At 42.5% G+C, this 10,649-nt stretch overlaps 1 protein-coding gene and 1 long non-coding RNA gene across 5 annotated transcripts; one reads left to right on the top strand and one right to left on the bottom strand.

Moving 5' to 3' along the window:
• The first annotated feature begins 2 nt into the window (after window positions 1-2).
• On the top strand, window positions 3-9,339 carry LOC110977591 (uncharacterized). 4 transcript variants are annotated; one of them, XR_015428371.1, is made up of 4 exons: window positions 3-412; window positions 1,558-1,710; window positions 2,669-5,825; window positions 6,294-9,339. It is a non-coding gene; the product is annotated as an uncharacterized LOC110977591 (long non-coding RNA). The 4 variants fall into 4 exon arrangements; XR_015428369.1 differs by having other exon boundaries at window positions 2,632-5,825; XR_015428370.1 differs by having other exon boundaries at window positions 4-412; window positions 2,753-5,825.
• LOC110977585 (cytochrome P450 2J4-like) lies at window positions 4,270-8,380 on the bottom strand. Its single transcript, XM_022231838.2, has 6 exons — window positions 7,996-8,380; window positions 7,145-7,548; window positions 6,277-6,507; window positions 5,604-5,793; window positions 5,282-5,419; window positions 4,270-4,793 (listed from the first exon to the last, which is right to left on the bottom strand). Exons 1-6 carry the CDS (start codon window positions 8,378-8,380, stop codon window positions 4,615-4,617), a joined length of 1,527 nt encoding a protein of 508 aa, XP_022087530.2. The 3' UTR covers window positions 4,270-4,614.
• Window positions 9,340-10,649: the final 1,310 nt, after the last annotated feature.

The raw sequence follows: 10,649 nt of genomic DNA, 5'->3' as shown, positions 1-10,649 counted from the left end.
CAAATGCACTGCAACAAAAGCATTCTTTTGTCATTGATCTCTCGGCTGTGACTGGTCTCGTGCATGGTCTTGGGTCTGGTCTTTTGATGGTCTTCACTTCAACACTGTTGAAGGGGAGAGGACGTACAGGGAGAGAAAATACAATCTAGGTTGGATTTCCATTTTCTTTCTTTATTTATTTAAATTACCAACAGCGTTGCCCGCCAATCGCAGGGATTTTTTAATAATGTAGGATCATGAATATTTATTAGCATCTTTAGACGCGCCGTCTCTCTCGCTCCTAAGTTTGGAAGGCATGGACGCGCGAGCGCCAGTCAGCCACAGTTCTGCACATTTTTGTTTGATTTTAGCCTTGTCAGAGGGAAGTTATTCTGCCGTGCGTTGGCTCATCCTTGTTTTCAAGGAGTGTTAAGTAAGTTAGTATTCCTTTTATAATCATTTCATAATTACTTTCATATGAAACCGGGGAGCTTTTCTTTGCCTTAAGTTACTCATGACTCCTATCATTATCAGTTAACCACGTGTTTCTTGTGTTGTGTGTACATTTGTATATCGCACACGCATGCAGTGACACCACACAGTGTACTTGTACGCTGCGGGTAATTCGTAACTTTCCGTGACCTCTGACCGGGTTGCTCGCGGTCGATCTTGGAACGCATCGCGTATGTATCAGAATTTACTGCCTATCGTGAAGGAGCGTAAAACCTTTCACTGTTACCATGATTGTGCACACCTCTGCAAATATACTGGCATTTAAATGAACTCATGGGCTGGTAGTTTTTTGTATTCATTTGATATTTTCACTAAATTACATGTTGTCATCTTGGGTAATTGTAATGGTGCATTACAGAGAGAACATATACATGTTACCTTCCACTAGTCTTGTGAAGACAAGGTGCTGGGTGAGTTCCATGAACCTACATGTACTGTACATGTACATGTACATTGTCACCCATTGAAGTTATATTTTAATACTTACATTTTATTTTGTGACAATTATATCGATTGTGATAAATTGTGTTTTTAAAAACATTTCTGTTTGGGATTTTTCCTGCTGGGATTTTTCTTTGCTGGGGCTTTTCTTGACGAATTAAAGAGATCGTATCCTCAAAACAATTAAAGCTTGTGTCTGTTTCTGAGACCGGGTCTTGCGTACCAGAGGATCGCACCTCACCCAACGTGGGCTCAGGCTCAATCACCCCGAACCGACACGCTTCACTTCATATAAATACTAAAAGATACATTAAATTACATTAAAAAAACCAAAGTACAACTACACATGTAAAACTTAAAACAAATACAAAATATAACACACACGCACAAGCCAGGGACGAGATACAAGAAGGCCACTGGTAAGAAAGGAAAATAAGGGTAAATGAGAGACTAGAGCCCCAATGAAGGACCGCAAGCTTAAATACTGTCCAATGAAAGCCAAACAAATTTAGTCATGACCATTGCTCTTACATGGAACGTTGGGTACGAGGAAACAATCTTACTTCTTCCCTTGGGAATAGTGTAGCTGTTCAGCTGAAACTCTTGTGTTGTCTCATACGGCAGAGCAGTGGCCGCCACGGGACGTATGCGCTGGACTTCACTGATGACCGCGTTGGTGTAGGGCATGCTGGGACGGTCTTCGCAAGAAGGCTGACGGTCACTTGCCACCACTTCACTGATCTCCAACTGGATCTGCGTGCCACATTAGGCAACGAGGTAAGGCATGATGAGTTTATGCTGTAAAGGCCCAAAAAGGTTCCCTCCTGTTATGTACCCATACGGAACGAGTAACCCATTGAGTAAAACATTCACAACGACAGTGCCAAAATGGTTATGGCAAAAATAAAGTATGAAGTCATGTCATTGCACTTTGATATAAATTAATTACTTAAATTAAGCGTTCTCACCTTTGGCCCATACAAAGCTCCCTGGTTTGAACAAAAATCACGTAGCTTCAAATGATAAATAAGAAACCTTCTTGAATTATTTATGAGCGGTCCAAAAGCTGCTGAGCAAATTTTCACCGTCCCAATAGACTCCATTACAAGTCGGTACGTAGTTCCCTACAATTTTACAGCTGATCGACTGAATTGACCTTTCTAAAAAGTCGCCACAATGAAGTCAAAGCGAGTTTGACCTTTTATTTTGGAATTTAGAGCAAAATAAAACATAAATATTTTAAACTAATTTCGTTATCAATGACGAATAAGTCGATATTTGTGATTTATTTTATCTAAATTAATGTTTCAGCAACATAAAAACGAAAGTAAAGCATGGAACCCAAGCTAGTCTGGTGCCTCCCTTTTCAACAGATTACACTGAATAAGATAGATTCATTGAACGTACCCTCCAAAGTGTCGTACTTCTATTAGTATCAGTGGGGATATACTTGCAGGTGCAATCTTGGGTTCAATACCTGTATGAGCGCGCTTTTGTCTCTGCTTAGAATTTTCACAACTTCGTGGTTTGATATCATGACAATACTGCAGGTGTCCATCTTCTCAAATAATTTATCCTCAGAAAAACAAACCTTCCCCTGTTAACTTCCTTACTTCAACCTGGGTTAAATGGGGCCCCAGCCTCACTAGATTGCTTGGCATCACTAGGCGAAGTCTTGTCCTCGTGTAATCTCTGTAGACCCTACCTCGTAAGTCTGAAAGTTTTGGCGTGATAGGAATCCAGGTTCTGTCAACGTGGCGCTCTCCCTGTTTCAACAATATCTCCTTTCCGCTGTCAATGTCGCTCTCTACGATGGCAGGAGCCTGTACCGGAAGCAGGCCGACCGACATAACACCGCCGTACCGCCTGGCCCACTCCGCCAGCACTTCGTGGGCATGTTTCCCGGACCGAATCAGAGCTATGATGTTCCCGACGACAGGCCATCAAACGAGGAATCACGCACGTGCATAAATTATATGAGTGTGACCATACACAGAGCATGAATTATATAGATGCTCAAGAAGGTGTCTCTAGCACAAAGCTCAGTTAACATCGGCCCAAGTGATAGAACAATGGTGCATCAAAGGTTACAACTTGCTGCTTGTGCTAATGTGACGTATTAGGGTCTAGAGTCACGGCAACGGTGCAATACGGTGATTTTGTCTCGAAACGACAGTTTAAATAATTCTCAGTCACTTGAGAAAAATCCTCGACCACGCCCAGGCGGCTGTAGGCCTTACTGTTTCCAAACTGAGTGACGATACCATTCATTGTGTGGGAGCCCCCTCCCTTAGATTAATTAATTAGGTAAAACTTTTGCATTATTTTGAATGAAGTATCTTAAAACCTCCTTTATGCTCAAAGAAAGTTTCGAATACCAATTTGTTACATCCGCCGGCAAACTAGCTTAACCCATCCCATTTCATGAGTGAATTATGCCCTAGATACGTTAATAAATTCGACTGAATTAGCAAATATTGAAAGCAAATCTGGAAACTGAAACTAAGAATTTATTTACTGGATAGTTCATTTATATACTTGGTGATAAGGCAGAAGAAAAGCGATTCTGTTAGCAATGGGCTCCGAGCTGGACCAAGAGAGGGCTCGATTTTTCCAGCAACGGACGCTCCTTTGATAGCAACTTCACTTCGCTGGTTCCCAGGGGCCTATGAGATACATGCGTTGCGTGTACGTCACTATATCAACAAAATGAACGCTTAACGCCAGCATGGCTCATTTCAAGCGATAAGGGGGAACTTCTGCTCATGGTGGGCATCGAAGTCCTTTCATTTCATGTTTTATTTTTAAACGTAGTGGACACTATTTGTTTTTGTCGTTATTTCACAAGATTGGTTGATTACGGCGTAGAAATGATTACTGCAACCAACTTACATTCCATTGACTTGTTTTATGTTTGAGTCAACTGCTTTGTGAAAAAAACGAGGAAAACAGCGCTTAAATCGAAGATCTTATCTTAGGTAAATCTTCGAATTACAAGGCGTTCGTAGTAAGTGAACAACATCCCCAGGGCGGGAAACGGGCAAGACAGGTTCTCGTTTCCTCAAAAAGTGCAAGTGAAGATCTCACAGCTCACACTAAAACCATATTAATGATCTCATCAAATTTTTTCCACTTTATATTAAATTACTATCAGCCATATTTTTGCTAATCAAGGTTGGCGTAAAAAAGGCGCTTATGACGTAGCAAAGAAGAGTCGACACGAGAGTCGACAAGTTCGTGAACTGGATAAACAGAAATGCTTCAGCTTTATACTATGTACAGATAAAACCACCAGAGATGCTTATTACATGAGGAATATTAACTTTGAGCCAGTAGTACTAATTTCGATGACGTTTATTTATTTCGTTAAAATACGTTAAATGTTAAGAGCCTTCTGTGTGATTTTTTCATCCATCTCCTGGACATCGACGGACGGATGCAGGAATTTTTCCTAGGGGGGAGGTCAGGCCGGGAATGTTTGATTTCTTTTAATTTTTTATATTTATCTCTTTTGAGGGGTCAAGCATAAACAATGGTGAAACATTACATGACAGGAATTCTTTACAATGGGATTGGCGCTTTGTTAGTTGTAATATGGCAATACTCCAGACAGATCTTATGGTCCACTTCTGTCATTTTAGAGAATTTCAACCTCTAAGGGTATAAAGCCCTTTATCAGATCTAGCGTTTAACTGCACATACTGTTAACATATCGGGATCAAAGGTGAAACGACAAATCCCCTTCAATGCTGGTGGAGGCGCCCCCGGCGGTAGCTTAAATGTGAACCTCTGAAAGAGGTTAGTGGCGAAGAGGAACACTTCCGTCTTGGCCAGCCCTTCACCCAGACAACTCCGACGACCTGGGTAAGCGAAGGGAGTAAATGAAAATCTGGAAAGGTGTATGATCGACTGGAGCGTCTAATGCTACAGAGCGCCAGCAAGTGTTCACCTCTGACATCTACATTTTCACATCTTGCATAGAATGGATGAACCAACGTAATTCAATATCCGTTTTTCACGAAAAAGTAGCTGCTCGGGAAAAAATAGTGCTCATGAAAATAAAAATAGCTGCTTTTGTAGCGGTGGCACTAACCGGCTTTCGTAGTTTTCCAGTAATACAAACAGACTTGCATTTTTAAGCTCCATGTATAACCTGAACGCGTCCACTTGATTTAGTCCAGTAAAGTTACCCACAAAGCTCTTGCGAAATAATCCTCCAAAATGACCTCAGGGTGGCGCATTGTATAATGATAGCAATGTTGATGCATATTACGTATTTACAGAACAGAAAAAAACTTTTCGAGAGAACTCAAAGAATTTAAAGAATAAGTTTCTGCTCTGAACACACCTGTTGAAAATGGTACAAAGGCTTCGTGCTGGATCATTTTCTTGCCGTCTTTGCTCAAGAAACGTCGGGGGTTGAACTCTTCAGGTCGATCCCAAACCTTGGGGTCGTTCATCATCGCCCACAGATTTATGATCACACCTGTTACAATTCAGTCATAAAAATCGGTCATTGGTAACTGTTAATGGTATTATATCAATGTTGCCTCTGGATGGAATTTCGTAGCTTGGAGACCACTATACGTGTATCTGATTATAACTCAAAAAACTTAGTCATAACCATTGCTGTTATACATGGAACGATGGGATCGAGGTAATAATCTTACCTATTCCCTTGGGAATAGTGTATCCTCTCAATTGAAACTCCTCTGTCGTCACATAAGGTAAAGTAAAGACCCCCGCGGGACGCATGCGTTGTACTTCATTGATGACCGCGTTGGTGTAGGGCATGCTGGGACGGTCTTCGCAAGACGGCTGACGGTCACTTCCCACCACTTCATATATCTCTTGCTGGATCTGCATGCCACAGTTATTAATCAGAAAACGAGGTAAGTATATGATTAGTTGATGCTGTTAGCCTGATAGCATTGGCCTCTTTTCTTTCCCACATTATAACTTGTAACCCCAGTTCTAATCTCTCTGAGTGGATGTTCTTTGAAAATAAATTGACGGTGTGAAATTAATACAGTGTGGAATGAAGTCATTACATTTTGATCTAAACTCATCACTGAAAACTTGATAATCCGCCGCAAACTGATTCTCAAAAGCATTTGCCAATTTGGAGGATTAGATTAACGTTATTCTGTCAAAATGTTATGATGTAATGTTCAACACGTTTTAAAGCTTGGATTGTTCGAACTCTGCAGTCCAACATTGTGCCACTATTGTGTAAAAGCCAGGACCATAAACGGTGATTTCACATAACGTGAGTTTAAAAACAATTTTATCACAATTTTAATGCCAACTCCAACATTACATTTTGTTTTTGATTTTTTCTACCTTTTCTTGCACTTCAGGGTACTTGAGCACGAAGGATATCAGCCAGAGCAAGGTACTTGAAGTCGTATCTGTGCCAGCGCCAAACAAGTCCAGGATACCAAGCCAGATCTCTTCGGTCAGGGCGGGACCCGTGCCCACCCCAGATCCTTGCTGTTCCTTTTCTTTGATGTCGGCGATGCGCATGTCAATGATGTCCCGGAGGTCATTCTCGTCATAGGAGCTTTGGTGATCCTGGATCAATTTGATGAGATATTTTGTCATGAAATTTGTTTTTTACACTTCAGTTTCTAATTGGATGTAAGGAAAATCTTAACACCAGACGCAAGGAAATCTAATGGCAGATTTAAGGGACTATACAATTTAGATTCCCTTTCCCTCAAGAGCAGTAAAAAGCTCTAAAATTAGGCTCTATCATTGTTTATGGAGGACTAAAAGTAGCCATCTGCTTTTCTGCCTTACAAGTACCGTGAACGGGGCCGTGAACCTCAGGTTGTGACTGTTTCCTTTCGAAGGAATTGAAGACTTATGCCAATAGCTACGGTCCACCTATCTTTTGTATTGAAAGATTCCAATGTTTCCCAAGCAAGCCTGCGTATCTAGTTGGATGATAGCTGTAAACCTGAATTATCTTTAAGCTACAGGGACACTTATTCTGCCGTATGGGATTGTTCCCCAGAAAGCATGGTTAAGTATTGGTTTCTATGTCTTCACTCCCCCAGAACGGAAATGGTCGTAACCTACAGGGTCATGACCCCATTGAGGACAGAAAAGCAGATGGCCGCTTTTCGTCCTCCATAATTGTTGCCTCCCCCCCTAAAAAAAATACTGTCTTTGAGTTGTACATCCAGTAAAAAGCTCTTAGGCCTACCTGAATTATTTGGATAACAGTATCTCTGAGAAAGTTGAAACATTCTCTCTTCCTCGCAAAAAGAGGCGTGTGGTAGAGAAAGGGAAACGTGTTTCCCAATATCTCAATTCCCATCTTGGAAAAAACTTCCAGACTTTCCAGTAACTTCTTCAGTTTTGGGTCGTCGTAATCAAAGCGGGACCCAAAACTTATGGAGCAGATGATGTTGGACACGGCGTTGTGGATGGGGAGGTTCAGATCAAAGGGTCGATTCTTTTCAGCCTCGATACGTTCGACTAGGTATCGAGCCTCTTCGTTGATTCTGTACTCCAGACTTTTCTTGCCGACCCCCAACTTTCGAAAGGCGCTGAGGCCGAAACGCCTAAGCTCCTTGGCAGGCTCGCCTGCTCCAAAAAGAAAGCTCCCTGTTTTGAAACAAATATCAGGTACCTGTAATTGGTCAATTTCAAACCCCTTTGAATTAGTCAGTGAATTAGGCCGTCGACTTGTGATAACAGTTTACAAGTTTTTGCCTCATTGTTCAGTGGCACAGTACCTGCTGAGCACAGTTTCCTCTTCGATAGACCTCATGTCAAGTCGGTGTGTTGTTAACGAACACTAAACCCGATAGACAGAAACTGTATCAGTGGGCTGCCTACATGATACGTGGACTCCCAAGGTCGATACATTTGTGCTCTTTTGCCCATATTTAGAAGTTGGGCAACTTTTTCTTGATCTTCTCGTGAAATTGAGGCTCAGGAAAACAAACCTTCCCCTTTTAACTCCCTTCATACTCTCCAGATTAAAATGGGGCCCAAAACCTCACTACTGCTTGGAAGCAAGACTAGGCCAAGCCTTCATTCAATCCCTACCTCGTATGTCTATGGCTGCTTCCATTAATGGAATCGTGGCCCTGTCAATGTGGCGCTCCCATTGTCTCGACAGCAACTCCTTGGCAATGCCAATGTCGCTGACAACAACGGATGGACCCCGTGCCGGGGTCAGGTGAACCGACATGACGCCGCCGTATTTCCGGGCCCACTCCGCCAGCACCTCGTGGAGATGTTTCCCTGATCTAACCAGTGCCGGGAAGTTGCCGAGGACAGGCCATTGCCTGGGCCCCGGGGGAAGGTTCTTCGGACGTCGGAATAGCCTCAAGACCACGAGGAAGATCAACAGGAAGATGGCTGCAGATTGGAGATTGAGCACGCTCTGGGCGAAGGAGAGGAAATTAGGGGCAGAATTTTGACCAGCCATGTTTGACTTCAGCAGTGCGAGTCTGTACCGGTATTACGATCTCGCACAACCACACGGCCGCTTATCTATACCATCCACACACGTCAGATGATATTGAGCTAGCTTAAAGTTTCTCTTTATAACAACAGACTGTGTATGCATATATTTCGTATTACATGAGTTGCCGAAAGAGGTGAAAGGTTTCGCGTGCAGAGTGTGTCTTTTGGGTGAAGCCTTTTCCTCACCTGTGTTCGTTCTTGTAAGCATGTGCAACTTCGTCGTGCATTAAAGTGCAATTTACCTATACTGAAAACTGTGGATCTCCTCGCCTCGAGACCACATTAATTTTAAGGAACATTTCCTGTGAATTCTACAAGTAACAGTGCCGTACAGTGTGTTATTATTGTGAAATACATTAAAGGAACATAGGAGGAGCATGAAAGGGGAGGAAAGAAATTACGTTCATGAAATTGGAAAACGTTACTTTTGTTTCTAGCCACAGTGATGAGGGCCCTCGTTATAGCCTTTTTAGCCCACTAGATGGCGCTGTGACATTCTTTTATTGTAAGTGTTGCAAGGTTAAATGTCACCGTTGTCCACCGAGAGCAGAAGCTCCCGCTAATCGGTTAAAACGAGGCATGTTGGTCGGGAGAGTTCATTTTGTTGGTAGCAATGCGACCGTAAGGCATGCATTTCCTTGTCGTTCGTGAACCAGCGAAGGTCAGTTCCGACCGAAGGAGCCCCCGTTACCGAAAATCTTGCGCCTTTTTTGGTCCAGCTCGTAACATTCTGGACATAGTTTTGATCGCGCCCGTGTCTTCTGGAATTAATATGGGCAGACACTGATGTGTACTAAGTACATGTATATGTGCACTAGACTTTCACGATTTGATGCCCCCCCCCCGTTATTTCACCCAATTAGTGTATATGCTATGTGTCGAAAGAAACTTGCGTTTACCATGCGACTGTAGTCCTGCAAATGTCTGACAAGTTTCCATGGTGTTTGGTCCTTTTTTCAGCACGTAACTTTTTAGGATTCTGCCAAATTATGAACTAATGCCAGAATCGCTTAATTCAGCCTGAGTACAGTGAAAGTCGTAATAAGAAATTCCCATGACATGCTGAAAAATTCACATCCTTTTCCAGGCGTGTCTTAAAATGTGCTCACTTCTGCTTTTTTATTAACTTAATAGCAAAACGTTCCTCACTCATAATGGAAGCAAGGCTAAAAAGACGTGCAGTAAACAAACGGAAATAAACATGCTTTATCTATATCATGCATACGAAATATACTATTATTGCAAGCTGACTCAAAGTTCAACAGCAATTCTACAAAGTTCGCGGCGAGAGATTGTGTACACACAAAAAGAAAGATTTTCATCAGTTGCCGAAATAGGTGAAAGGTTTCGCGTGCAGAGTGGGTCTTTTGGATGAAGCCTTTTCCTCACCTGTGTCTGTTCTTGTAAGCATGTGCAACTTCGTCATCGTGCATTCCCTGCATAAAGTGCAATTTACTTATACCAAAAACCTTGGGTCTCGCCGCAAAGAAACCACAGGGAAGCGTAGTAAGCTTGTACCCAACTACTTTTCTGTCCTTCAGTAACAAGACACATGGAATAGCCTTAGGTTTATATCCCACTCTGCTACCAAAAGCCAAAAAGCTTCGAAGAGGCTCAACAGCCTTTGCAGGGTCATTTATGGGTCACAAACGGGGCCTTTAGTCTTGGGCCAAGACGACAAGACTCGATAGCATACTCGATCGAGCTAAAAGCCGCACGCGCCGATTTCTATTGCGCCCTCTCGTGACTTCATTTCACCAATCGACAGCTTGTTCTATCGTCTAGGGAATCTCCTACAAACCGTTTAATTTTTTCGTTTACTATTCCTCCGGAACTTTTAAAATTCGTTCAATGGCTGTTTATGGGGGAAAATTGCTAAAGGTCATTCATTAGCAAATGTGCACAAACTGTCCCAGACTACCCATATGCACTTACTATACTAATGCAAACAGAGTGTGCAATCAGCATCTGAAAATCACACTTTTCTAAATTAACAACCTCAACTAGCTAATCCTACTGAGGGAGGGTTACCCCTTTGGCCAAACACTGCCAACAACAGAGGTTACGTGCACGAAAAACCATAGAACTTCGGCCATGCTTTGACATGAAAGCTCACCGTAGAAATTTCTCCAGTTGACAGGCTCGCCAGTAGCCCGAGTTGAAAGCCTGAACCCAAAATAGGCACTTCCAAAACACGAGTGGAACAAATCACCATGGAGAGTGCTTCGAGA

The sequence above is a fragment of the Acanthaster planci genome, linkage group LG19 (assembly GCF_054643075.1).
Source record: "Acanthaster planci isolate LZ-2023a linkage group LG19, COTS_SCS, whole genome shotgun sequence".
In the NCBI taxonomy this organism is placed as follows: Eukaryota; Metazoa; Echinodermata; class Asteroidea; order Valvatida; family Acanthasteridae; genus Acanthaster; species Acanthaster planci.
Note: the sequence above shows the minus strand (reverse complement) of the source record. Positions and strands in the feature narration are given on the sequence as shown.

Coding starts and splice junctions, on each gene's coding strand:
- LOC110977585 (XM_022231838.2), bottom strand. CDS start 8,380: ATGGCTGGTCAAAATTCTGCCCCTAATTTCCTCTCCTTCGCCCAGAGC. Junction 7,549..7,995: donor AGCAGCCATAGACATACGAG/GTAGGGATTGAA, acceptor GTTTCAAAACAG/GGAGCTTTCTTTTTGGAGCA. Junction 5,794..6,276: donor ACCCTGAAGTGCAAGAAAAG/GTAGAAAAAATC, acceptor TGTGGCATGCAG/ATCCAGCAAGAGATATATGA.